The 13,757-nt window shown below is 37.5% G+C and overlaps 1 protein-coding gene across 1 annotated transcript in view; it reads left to right on the top strand.

The window, feature by feature from the left end:
- Window positions 1-13,757, top strand: part of CPE (carboxypeptidase E) — a 120,337-nt gene that overhangs the window by 99,470 nt on the left and 7,110 nt on the right. Inside the window, exon 6 of the mRNA XM_011281641.4 lies at window positions 10,053-10,192. Within this exon, the coding sequence (XP_011279943.2) occupies window positions 10,053-10,192 (140 nt within the window). The remainder of the gene's footprint in view (window positions 1-10,052; window positions 10,193-13,757) is intronic.

The following is a 13,757-nucleotide window of genomic DNA, read 5'->3' as shown; positions in this document are numbered from 1 at the left end:
CTTCCTTCCTTTTTAAAGTTTATTTATTTTCAGAGAGAGAGAGAGAGAGAGAGAGAGAGAACAAGGAGGGGAGGGGCAGAGAGAGAGGGATCCCAAGCAGGCTCTGTGCTGTCAGCACAGAGCCCAATGCAGGTTTTGAACTCATGACCCATGAGATCATGACCTAATCCAAAACCAAGAGTCTGTCACTTAACCAAGCCCCTGCAGAGCTCTTATTTTCATGGCCACCCAGACCACCACAGTTGTGTAAGAGTCACTCTACTGAAGATGAAGAATGAAATGTAAAGCTACTGATGTGGTCTTTTCCCCCTCTTTGCCCAAGAAGGATTGTCTATGACCCACCTGAAAATGCAGGAGAATTAGGGCAGTAGCAGCACTAGCTAGTTATAGGGTTTTGTTTGTTTATTTCTTTTATTGAATTATGCCCTGAGGAAAATATTATTCCTGATTTTGTTTCTGATATATGTCTATTCTGTTTCAACTTATATTTTGCATCATGCCAGATCAGATTTAGCACTTTTCTCCTCTATACCTTGAGGAATCAAGTCAGATTTAGGATTTAGACTATGTTGAATACATCATATGGGAAGAAATTTTATAATTCAGTTTTTATAAAAGCTTTAATGATACTTTTGGTCTTCCCTTTATGGACAAACAGTGTATTGTCTACAGAATACCAAGAAATCCCTATCTGTAAAATAATGACTATGATATTAATAATAATAGTATTAATCTTAGAGATTATAAACCACAGTAATCAGTCAAAGAAAGCCTTGACTTTAGTCAAGCTCTCTAGTGAATGAAATCAGTGCCCCTTATGTCCATGTTTTCTAGAAGCAGAGCCTGAGATAGGGATTTGGATGCTTGTAATTTATTTTTTTATTTAAAAAAAATTTTTTTTTCAACGTTTATTTATTTTTGGGACAGAGAGAGACAGAGCATGAACGGGGGAGGGGCAGAGAGAGAGGGAGACACAGAGTCGGAAACAGGCTCCAGGCTCTGAGCCATCAGCCCAGAGCCTGACGCGGGGCTCGAACTCACGGACCGCGAGATCGTGACCTGGCTGAAGTCGGACGCTTAACCGACTGCGCCACCCAGGCGCCCCAAGATGCTTGTAATTTATTGAGGAAGTGCTTTTTAGGAAAAACCCTGTATGGAAGTGAGGGAAGCAGAGTAAGGAAGGGGATAGAGCTGAACAAGGAAGTGATCCCAGGGACAGCATAGCCTTGGCTTGGGCTTTTGGGAGAAAGTATAAATCACAGGCAAGGTTGTCCTGCCTTGACGATTGCTGTGGAGGGTTTTGGAATGGGATATAGGAGATAGAACCCCGAAGCCAAGTGGGGTTTCCAATTCTCCTGGAAAACAGGGGCAGCTCTGAGCTCTTAATAGCCAACACTTAAACAGCAGTTTGGGGATGGACACTCCAGCTCAGGAAAAGCAGGGTCACTTTGGTGGCTCAGTCGGTTAAGCATCCAGCTTCGGCTCAGGTCGTGATCTCGCGGTTTTTAAGTTTGAACCCCACATGGGGCTCACTGCTGTCAGCAAAGAGCCTGCTTTGATTCTCTGTCCCCCTATCTGTGCCTCCCCTGCTCACGCTCTCTCTCTCAAAAATAAATAAAAAACAACAAAATAAATAAACAAAAAGCAATCTGGTGGCACCAACAGCGTTCACTATTAACTTGAATCAGGTTCAGAGTAAAATTGTTCTGGTTACAGAATCTTCTCTCTTGGTGCAGTTTGAATTGTTATTATTGTGCCTCAAATGTAGGAGATATTCAGTGATTGTTAAATTAATATGTACTATATATATTTTTTTAATTTTTAATGTTTACTTTTCCTTGAGAGAGAGACAGAGTGTGAGTGGGGTAGGGTAGAGACAGAGGGAGACACAGAATCTGAAGTAGGCTTCAGGCTCCGAGCTGTCTGCACAGAGCCTGATGTGATGCAGGGCTCGAACCCACAAACCGTGAGATCATGACCTGAGTCAAAGTTGGACACTTAACTGACTGAGCCACCCAGGTGCCCCAATATGTATTATATTATTAAGACTCTCAATCCCTCAGGATGATACTGGGATATTGGTTAGACTTAAAGAATAAAATAGTATGTTAGATCATCTTACATGACTGTTCAAGCTCTTCCCTGGTAGAAAAGTAGGTTTAGAGGGACGCATGTTTCTTCTGCAGGCCAGTAAGGGTTGAGTATTTGTCTTTTTTTAAAAAAAAATTATTATTATTTAAGAAATTAATTTTTCCCCAGCTTCATTAACATATAATTGTATATAACATCATGTAAGTTTAAGGTGTATGATGTGATTTATTTCATGTATGCATTGTATAAATGATTACCTAATAAGGTTAGTTAACACATCCATCACTTGACATAATTACCATTTTTCTTTTTTTTTGTGATCAGAACATTTAATATCTACTCTCTCAACAGCTTTCAAGTATATAACATAGTATCATTAACTGTAGTCACCTTGCTGTATATTACATGCCCAGGACTTACTCATAATTGACAGTGAGTACCCTTTGACCAACATCTCCTTATTTCCCTGTCCCCCTCTAGGCAACCACTGCTGTACTCTGTTTCTATGAGTTTGGCTTTTTAAAATTTCACTTATAAGTGAGATCATTTAGTATTTGTCTTTCTCTGTCTGACTTCTTTCACTTAGCATAATGCCTTCAGGGTCCATCCATGTTGTCGCAAATGGGAGGATTTTCTTATTTTTATGGCCAAATAATATTCCGTTGTTTATATAGCCCACATTTTCTTTATCCATTCATCTGTTCATGGACACGTAAGTTGTTTCCATGTCTTGGCTACTATGAATAATGCCTCAGTGAACATGGGAGTGCAGATATCTTCCCTGGATAATGATTTCTTTTTCTTTGGATGTATATTCAGAATTGAGATTGCTAGATCATACGGTAGTTCTATTTTTAATTTTTTGGGGAAGCCTCTGAACCTACCATTTTCCATAGTGAATGTAGCAATTTACATTCTCGCCAACAGTGCACAAGGGTTCTTTTCTTTGCATTTTGCCAGCAATTATCTCTTATCTTTTTGATAATCACCATTCTAACAATGAGTGACATCTCATTGTGGTTTTGATTTGCATTTCCCTGATGATGAGTGATGTTGAGCATCTTTTCATGTCTGTTGGCCATCTCTAGGTCTTCTTTGGAAAAAATGTTTAGTCAGGTTGTCTGTCCATTTTTAATTGGATTATTTGTTTTTTGTTTTTTGAGTTGTATGAGTTCCTTATATACTTTTTATATTAACGCCTTATCAGATAGTTTGCAAATATTTTTTCCCATTCTGTGTATTGACTGCCTTTTCATTTTTTGGCTGTTTCCTTTTCTGTGCACAAGTTTTCAGTTTGATGTAGTCCTGCTTGTTTATTTTTGCCTTTTTTGCTTGTGTTTTGCTGTTATAGCCAAAAAAACTATTGCCAAGACCAATTTCAAAGAGCTTTTTCCCTATGCTTTCTTCTAGGAGCTTTATGATTTCAGTTCTTACATTTACTTTTTCAATCTATTTTGAGTTAGTTTTTGTGTATGGTGTAAGATAAAATTCCAATGTCTTTCATTTGCATGTGGATAGCCAGTTTTCCCAATACCTTTGATTAAAGAGACTATCTTTTCCCCATTGAGTATTCTTGGTTTCCTTGTCAAAAATTAGTTGATTGTATGTGCAGGATTTATTTCTGGGCTCTTGATTCTGTACCTTTGATTTGTGTGTCTGTTTTTATGCCAGTATCACACCATTTTGATTACTATAGTTGTAGTATAGATTGAAATAGGAAAATATAATGTCTCCAGGTTTATTCTTATTTCTCAAAATTGCTTCTGTTATTTGGTGTCTTTTATGGTTCCATAAATTTTAGGATTTTTTTTTTCTGTCTGTAAAAAAATGCCATTGGAATTTTGATAGGGATTGCATTGAATCTGTAGATGTTTTTGAGTACTATGGATGTTTTAATCATATTAATTCTGATCTATGAACACAAGATATCTTTCCATTTATTTGTGTCTTCTTCAGTTTCTTTCATCAATGTCTTACAGTGTTTAGTTTATAGATCTTTCACCTCCTTGGTTAAATGTATTCCTGAGTATTTTATTGTTTTTGATACTATTGTAACTGAGATTGTTTACTTTCTTTGTTTTTTAGATAGCTCAGTGTTGGTGTATAGAAGTGTAATTAATTTTTATAGGTTTATTTTGTAGCTTGCAACTTTAATGAATTTGGTTATTAGTTCCAACAGTTTTTTGGTGGGATTTTTAGGACTTTCTATGCATAAGACCATATCATATGCAAACAATAACAGTTCTACTACATTTTTTTTTTTTTCCAATTTGGATGTCTTTTTTCTTTTTCTTGCCTGATTACTTTGGCTAGGATTTCTAATACTATGTTGTAAGGAGTGTTGAGAGTGGGCACCTTTTTCTTGTTCCTGATCTTAGAGGAAGCTTTCAGCCTTTCACCACTGAGTATGATGTTAGCTGTGGGCTTGTCAGATTGCCCATTATTATATTGAGGTACATTCCTTTTATATCAAATTTGCTGAGAGTTTTTATCATGAAAAGATGTTGAATTTTGTCAAAATCTTTTTATGCAGTTTTTGAGATGATTATGATTTTTATCTTTTCTATCAGTGTGGTGCCACATTGGTTGATTTGCCTATGTTGAACCAACTTTGCATCCCAAGTATGAATTCTATGTGATCATTCTTTATGATCCTTTTAATGAACTGTGGAAATCAGTTTGCTAGTATTTTATTGAGAATTTTTGCAACTGTATTCATCAGGGATATTGACCTATAGTTTTCTTTTCTTGTAATGTCCTTATCTGGCTTTGGTATCAGGGTAATGCTGACCTGTAAAATGAGCTTGGGAGTGTTTCCTCCTCTTCAGTTTTTTTGGGAAGAATTTTAGAAGGATTGGTGTTAATTCTTCTTTAAATGTTTGGTAGAATTCACCAGTAAACCATCTTGTCCTGGGCTTTTCTTTGTTGGGAAATTTTTGATTACTGGTTCAATCTCCTTACTAGTAATAGGTCTATTTCAGATTTTCTGTTTCTTCATAATTCGGTCTTGGTAGGCTATATTCCTCTAGGAATTTATCTGTTTTTTCAGGTTATCCAGTTTTTGGCCTCATTCACAGTAGTGTCTCTCTCTCTCTCTGTCTCTTGAAAGGTAAAGTTTTGTTGGTGCCTGTCTCTAAAAGGGTTAGGATCATTTTAATAAAGAAGTAAATAAATAAAATAGTTCCACTATCTCTGTTCTGTAACAGCAAGTTATTATAGCAAAAAAGAGAGTGTACGTTTTAGATTCATCATGGGGGCTGATGCCCAGTTACACCACTTTCTAGTTGTATTCACCTCAACTGTGACACGTGAAACATACGATATAAGGATGACTTTTAACATCTATATAAACAACACTGCCCTGAAAATTTTTAGCCAGTGCAATAGAATAGACAAGAAAAAACAAAGATGGAGAAAAAACATGGAAACGTGAAACATCATGTTGCATTGAAACAGTCATTGTGCAGAAGACAGAATTGGCTACTTTCTTGATTAGAAGTCCCAATAGATTTTACTGGCTAAATATGGTATATACATACAATAGAATATCATTCAGTCTTCAAAAGGAAGAAGATCCTGGCATTACGACAACATGGTTGAACCTGAAGGACATTATGCCAAAGGAAATAAGTCAATCTCACAAAAACAAATACTGCATGATCGACTTATATGAGGTGTCTAAATAGTCAAGCTCATAGAAACCCAGAATATAGTAGGCTGAGAGTAGAGGGGAATGGGGAGTTCAATGGGTATCAAGTTTCAGCTATGCCAGATAAGTAAGTTCTAGAGGTCTGCTGTATGACAAACTGCCTATAGAGAATGATACAGCATTAGGCACATGACAACTTGTTAAGAGGGTAGATCTTATGTTAAATATTCTTAGCACAAAAGAAAAAAGAAGCATGTATTTCTGTCATTTCAGTTGTAATGTCTTCTCTTCAATTTCTGATTTTTTTTTGAGTCATCACTCTCTTAATTCTTAAGTCTAGTTAAATGTTTGTCAGTTTTGTTTATCTTTAAAGAAAACCCAGCTGTTAGGCTTGTTGATCTTTCCTTTTGTTTTATTTGTCTCTATTTCATTTGTTTCTGCTCTGATCTTTGTTATTTCCTTCCTTCTGCTAACTTTGGGCTTAGTTTGTTCTTCTTTTTCTAGTTTCTTGATGTATCAAGTTAGACTGTTATTTGAGATCTTTCTTTTTTCTTAATGTAGGCATTTATTGCGATAAACTTTCCCCTTAGAACTGCTTTTGCTGCATCCCATAAATTTTGGTATGCTGTGTTTCTATTTTTGTTTTATGATATTTTGGTTTCCCTTTTTATTGCTTTTTTGACCCATTAGTTTTTCAGAAATGTGTAGTTTTAATTTTCTACATAATTGTGACTCTATACTGGACAATATTCCATGTGGGCTTGAGAAGAATGTGTAATTCTGCTGTTGGATGGAATGTTCCATATATGTGTGTTAGGTACATTTGGTCTAACATATGGTTCAAGGGCAGCTGTTTCCTTATTGATTTCTGACTAGATGATCTATCCATTATTAAAAGTGGGATGTTGAAATCTCCCACTATTATTGTATTGTTGTCTATTTTTCCCTTCAGGTCTTAAGTATTTGCTTAATATATTTATTTATTTATTAAAAAAAATTTTTTAGTGTTTATTTTTGGGAGAGAGAGAGAGAGAGAGCATGAACAAGAGAGGATCAGAGAGAGAGAGAGACAGAGAGAGAGACAGAATCCGAAGTAGGCTCCAGGCTCTAGCTGTCAGCACAGAGCCCGATGCGGGGCTTGAACCCACAAACCGTGAGATCATGACCTGAGCTGAAGTCGGATGCTTAACTGACTGAGCCACCCAGGTGCCCCTTGCTTAATATATTTAGATGCTTTAGTGTTGAGTGCGTATATAATTTTCAAGAGTTATGTCCTTTGATGAATTTACCCTTTCATAATTTTTTAATGACCTTCTTTGTCTTTTGTTATAGTTTTTTGGCTCAAAGTGTATTTTGTCTGATAAAAGTATAGCTACCCCTGATTTTTTTAGGTTTCCACTTGCATGGAATATCTTTTTCCATTCCTTAATTCTGAGCTTTCATTGTCCTTACAGATGATGTGGGGCTCTGGTAGGCACCATATAGTTGAGTCTTGTTTTATTTTGTTTTGTTTTCTTTTTAATCCACTCTGATGCTCTATGTCTTTATGGAGAATTCAAACTATTAACATTTAAAGTAATTATTGATAGATAAGAACATAATACCATCTTATTGGTTCCTGGCTGTTTTGTAGTTCCCTAGTTCTTTTCTTCTCCTCTTTCTGCCCTTCTTTGTGAATTGATGATTTTCCTTAGTGATATACTTTGATTCTTCTACCTTTATCTTTTGTGAATTTAACAGGTTTTTGCTTTGTGGTTAGCATGAGGCTTACATCTTATAGACATAATAGTCCATTTTAAGGTGATAACAACTTAATTTTGATCACTTAGAAAAACTCTTTGTATTCCTTTTCCCACCAAACATTTTATGTTTTTGGTGTCACAGTTCACATTTTTTCCTGTTGTGTATCCATTAACAAATTACTGTTGCTATAGTGGTTTTTAATACTTTTGTCCTTTAATCTTCATACTAGAGTTAAGTGATTAACACGCTACTATATTATAGTGTTAGAGTATTTTGAATTTGACTATATATTTATCTTTACCAGTATGTTGCATATTTTTATGTTTCCATGTTACAAATTAGTACTCCTTCATTTCAGCTTGAAGAACTCCTTTCAGCATTTCTTGTAAGACATTTCTAATGGTGATGAACTCCCTCAGCTTTTGTTTGGGAAGGTCTTTATCTCTTCTTCATTTCTGAAGGATAGCTTTGCTGAGTAAAGTATTCTTGGTTGGTAGTTTTTTCTTTTAGCACTTTGAACATATCATTCCACTCTCTCCTGGCCTATAAGGTTTTTGCTGAGAAATCTGTTGATAGCCTTACTTGGGGGTGGGGAGGGATTCTTTTGTAAGTTACAGACTGTCCCCCCCCCCCCCCCCAGCTGCTTTTAAGATTATCTCTTTGTCTTTGATTTTTTGGCTGTTTTATTATAATATGTCTTGGAGAAGATCTTTTTGAACTGAAATTTTGGGGGGACCTATAAGCTTCCTGAACTTGGATGTCCAAATTTCTCCCTGGATTTGGGAAGTTCTAAACCATTATTTCTTGATATTACCTTTCTGCCTTTTCTGTCTCTCTTCTCCTTCTGGGACTCTAGTGATGTGTAGATTCATGGTATTCTGTAATCTTGTAGGCTTTCTTCACTCTTTTTCATTCTTTTTTCTTTGTTTTCCTATGACTGGATAATTTCAATTGACCTGTTTCTGCCCACTGATTCTTCTGTTTGATCCAGTCTTTTGTTAATGCTCTCTATTGCATTATACCCACTCCTCCCCTGCCATTTAATTCTTTATACTTTTTAGCTCTCAGACTTCTGTTTGGTTCTTATGATTTCTGTCTTCTGTTAAAATTCTCATTTTGTCCACATATTATTTTCCTGATTTCATTGAATTGTGTTTCTATTATTGAATTGTGTTTTCTTATAGCTCACTGAGCTTCCTTAAAACAACTATTTTGAATTTTTTATTGGGAAAATCACAAATCTCCATTTCTTTGCAGTTGGCTACCACAAAATTATTGTGTTCCTTTGATAGTATCATGTTTCATTGATTTTTTTCATGTTCCTTGAAGTCTTGTGTTGCTGCCTTCACATTTGAAGTAGTTACCTCCTTTTGTCTTTACTGACTGACTTTGGTAGAGTAATAACTTGTTAGCCCTGCTAGAGATTCTGAGGCTTTCCCAGACCTTTTCTGTGACATACCTGCTCCAAACTTCTTAGGGGGAGAATACTTAAAATTGCATGCCTTCTTTTGATCCTACAAGGTCCAGATCAATTGCTGATAGACTCTTGTTTGTTTTCCCCAGGGCAGTGCTAAACGCTCAAATTTGTGTCCTTTCTCTCAGGCCTGCAGATCTGGGCCAGCTTCATGCATGCTGTATGACTCATGAGGCATCTTCAAATGCTTGCTGTTGCTATTGTCAGTGGCAAACACAGAGAGCTGGCTGCAGGGTGAGAGGTGTGTGGATGGTGTATGCAGAATGTTAGGAGTGCCTGTGGGCCATTGGGGGGGGGCGATATTCAGAAAAGGTGACCCCAGCAGATAATGGGCAGGCTTCCTGATGGGATCTATGACATGGTTAGTAAGATCCACATCCCTTTGATGCACTCTGAAAGTCTTGGCTACTGTTTGCTCAGCCAAGCCATGTAGCATACTTTAGTTTTCTGGATGGGATGAGAAAGAAGCTGTGACCAGCACAGCTCATTCACAGGATCCCACTTTTCCTTGTGGGAGGAATCGTGGACCAAAAAGTTCTCTCTTGGCACTGAGCTATGCCACTGTGGGGAAGGGGTGATGCAAGTAAAGCAAAACCATTACTGTCACTTTCATCAATGCATCCAATCTTGGACTTTTTCCACCAATGGCGTACTGGAACTTCTACACTGGACTCTCAGCCTTCCACAAAGGCACTCTGTTCCATGGGTGATTGCCCAAATCGGTGTTCTTTTTCGAGGAAGATGGTAAGAAAACCCCTATTTTGTCATTTGGATGTCATTGTTCCCAGTTTTCATCTTTGAAGTCAATGCCAACAATGCAGAACACGGTTGATGCCTGCTTTGGCACCCTACAACAGTAATGCACTAAGTAAATGCTTAAGAACCTGAGAGATTTTGTGCTCTAAGGCAGTAACAGTCTCCCAATTATGTTGTTCTGTCCCTTACAGGAGGTGATTTTCCTTGTGGTTTCCCACAGGCTACTCAAAATGTACTGGTTGGTGTATCTTTTACTTGGCTCTCCATTCAGCAGAACGGCTTGTGTAGAGTTTTAGTCTCCACATGTGTATTTTGACTTTCCATTTGGTGCTTTGGCAGGAATGCAAGACTTCAATTACCTCAGCAGCAACTGTTTCGAGATCACCGTGGAGCTTAGCTGTGAAAAGTTTCCACCTGAAGAGACTCTGAAGAGCTACTGGGAGGATAACAAAAACTCCCTTATTAGCTACCTCGAGCAGGTAAACACCATCTCCAGCATACAATGGGAGATCTAAGAGCATTTAAATCTGGCATACAATGATTTCCTCAGAGGAGTTCGGTCCAGAGGAGTCCATCTGACTCATAACGAGGACTCTACATTTGGAAAACATGTCAGTAGTAGTCCAAACAGGCTTTCATTTGTCAGAGATTTTGTGGTTCATGAATATTCCCTGAGAACTGATTAAACTGAGATTTGTGGGAAGTGAGGTGATACCCTGTTTTCATTCATATTGCTCTAAGCCAGGCAGTCCTAGCACCCTCCTCCATCCTGGTCATCTTGGGCCAGTCAGGCATCCCTGGAAGGACTAGGACAAGAGTGAGGTAAGTGAGACAGTGAGAGCCCAAAATTTAAGGAGGCACTTTTTCTTGGAGGCATGCAGGTATAGGATTAGCACCTGAGTGTGAGTGCTTCCTTAAATTCTGTGCCTCACATGCTCCACTTGTCTCAGCCTCGACTTAGTGAGATCTCAGGTAATCATAATAACTACCTTTACGGGTGTTTACTGTTTCCCATGCATTGTTCTGAACGCCTTACATGTAATCGTTAATGCATTTAATTTTCACAACAAACCTGTGAGGGAAGTGGTATCATCATCATCATTGTCATCTTCATCATCATCATCATCATCATCCCTGAATTAAAAGTGAGGAATCAGAGACCAGACAAGTTAAACAACCTGCTTGAAGTCAATCAGGCAGAATTTTATTTTATTTTATTTTATTTTATTTTATTTTATTTTATTTTAAATGTTTTATTTATTTTTGAGACAGAGAGACAGAGCATGAGCAGGGGAGTGGCAGAGAGAGAGGGAGACACAGAATCCGAAGCAGGCTCCAAGCTCTGAGCTGTCAGCACAGAACCCGACGCAGGGCTCGAACTCACAAACCGCGAGATGATGACCTGAGCTGAAGTTGGACGCTTAACTGACTGAACCACCCAGGGGCCCCAATCAGGCAGAATTTTAAACCAGGCTGTCTAGTTCCAGAATCACCATGCCATATTGCCTCTGATGACAGAAACTTAAATCTTCACTAGACAGGCACTTATATAACCATTCCTGTGGAGTGTGTACAGAATTTGGGGGGGGGGGGAAGTCTCATCATTTACCAGAGTTAGATACCTTACCTACTGAGACTCAATACAGGCCACTCCCTGCCAAACCCACATCTCTATACTATGTAGACATTGGCACCAGTGGCCATGGGGGCAAAACAGTCTCTGTTCCTTGCCTGCAGTGCAGTGACAGTCTTCAAATTGCATTCTGTATATGGCTGTTTACACCCAAAGCCAGATAGGGTGATATCAGTTTCACATGCCAGCAGATAGTCCAGATTAATTTAAAAACTAATTTGATACAAACAAATGCTATGAAATAAACGTGAATCTATTTGCATATATGTTGACATACAAACATGCATATGAGACTGATGCATTTAAAAAGCTGTAAAATCAGCTCTAGCATTCTTTTACATGTCCATGTCTTTTACAGATATCCATATAGTACCTTACCAAAAGAGATTCTCATGGAATAGATCCACTGCTACTCACAATGATTAAAAATTACTTATTACACAGGATTTTTTCAATCAGTGGAATCCCACTTCATGTTAATATAGAAACGCATTTTCAGCAACAAAGGCTAAGGATAATTAGCCATGTCGACCCTAGAACGACCTTGATAGGAACCCCTCTAATAGTGTCTCCTTCAAGGAGAGCTGTAAATGTATTTTCTGAGTAGAGGAAGTAAGACTGGGCTATTTGGTATGTGTTCTCCATTTAGATATCAAATAATGTCTCTTTAATACAGTGCTTTTCATTTTATTTACATATTTTTTCAACAAAAATTTATTCAGCTACTCTAGTGTCCTAGGCACACTGTGAGGCACTGGGGATAGTGACTGACTTCATATTAGTGGAGTTCAGAAACATCAATACCTAATCACAAGACAGGATGATAAATGCTAAAATAAAAGTCCATTACAAAATTGGTGGTGGTACACTGGGTCCCTAATCCAGTCCTGGCGGTTCAGCAAAGGCTTCTTGGGACTACTGTAAGATTTACTATAGTTGAAACACCAATAAGATGATTACTCTGATCATCAATTAAAAAAACAGATTTAGCTGCTGCTTAAGTCTTGGTTTTTAAGAAAAAACTCAATATAAAACAAAACCCACAAAGATACACCATCAGGAAAGAGGAGAATATTTGTTATATTTATGGTGGCAGGTCGGCATGTATTAATTCATCTAAGAGCTATATCAATTTATATAGAAATAAACTGAAAAGAAGAGGGTTGTACATACCTGTTTTATGCCACTTGGAATAAGAATGTGATCTGTCCACAGATCAAGTGGTCCACACTATAGGACATCAGTATTACAGTGCAAGTTGTGTAGAAGCAAGAAGAGCGATATTTACAATGAGCTCATCCAACTTGCTTCATAGAACACTCTAATTTAGGGACTCAAAGGCTGATGACATATGAGTGAAGACTGCCAGAAGTTCTGTGTTGAAATTATTTCATTGACAATGAGACACAGTATGGTGGGAATTAGTAATTGAACACCTGGACCTAAAGTCTAACCATGGATTAGTTTACGACTCATGGAAAATAGGTGATTAGGAGGTCTAATTCTATAATTGGTTGAGAGGAAATCTCTTGCAGAGTTTTAAAGGGATGTTTGTAGGAATTGGAATTGTAAAGTTAATTAGTACAGTTTGCTGTGGTGGAATGCCTCTCTCTCAATAGCTTTGGAACAGTCTAATTCTCAAAATTCCTCACAAAATTCACAAAGAATGGTTCATGGGTGCTTGCACCAGAATCACCTAGATTCTTGTTAAAAATAAGTTTCCTGTTCCATCACTGAATCCCACTCCCTGCATGGTAGGACCCCCAAGTCTCCATTTCAGCAAGCTCTCTGGGTAACACTTAAGTATAGGAGGGCTTAAGGGTTACTGCTATGCACAGTTTTAGTAACAATGGAGAATCTTCTGGATGTTCTTTGTTTTTCCAGCTTTGGTTGATTGATGTCCTGGAATCTGAGGAGAGAACATTACAGGAGGGACAAGTGTAGCAAATAGTTTCTTCAGGCATGAGTGAAATTTGAATTTCTCTGTGATTTCCTTTGCAAAAGCCATAAAGTGACAGCTGCATTCATGTAGAGTTGTGAGAGCCCATAACATTTCCATTGAGATTTATTACTACAGTGGAAGTTTTCCAACAGAGAAGTTTGCTCCAAAAACTGGCTTATCAGGGACAGATACTTACTTCACTATTTGTTAAGCTACAGACCATAAGTCTTGGGTTGCAGAGGCTGAAAAAAGTAATGAATATTAACTTGGTGTATTTGTGCCTAATGCGGGTGAACTATATGTTTTTGGAGTGATTGTTTGACTTATTTTCCAATGATAAGGGAATTTAAAAATTTATTTCTCTAAGGTTTATAATATTGATAATACCGGGATTTTGGTGCCTCAAGATGAATAAAGTACATGTAGGTAAATAATTGCTTGTTTGCAAGCTTTCTAAATTTCTTTGATG

This window comes from Felis catus, chromosome B1, assembly GCF_018350175.1.
Source record: "Felis catus isolate Fca126 chromosome B1, F.catus_Fca126_mat1.0, whole genome shotgun sequence".
Classification (NCBI taxonomy): domain Eukaryota; kingdom Metazoa; phylum Chordata; class Mammalia; order Carnivora; family Felidae; genus Felis; species Felis catus.
This window is presented reverse-complemented; position numbering and strand designations above follow the sequence as displayed.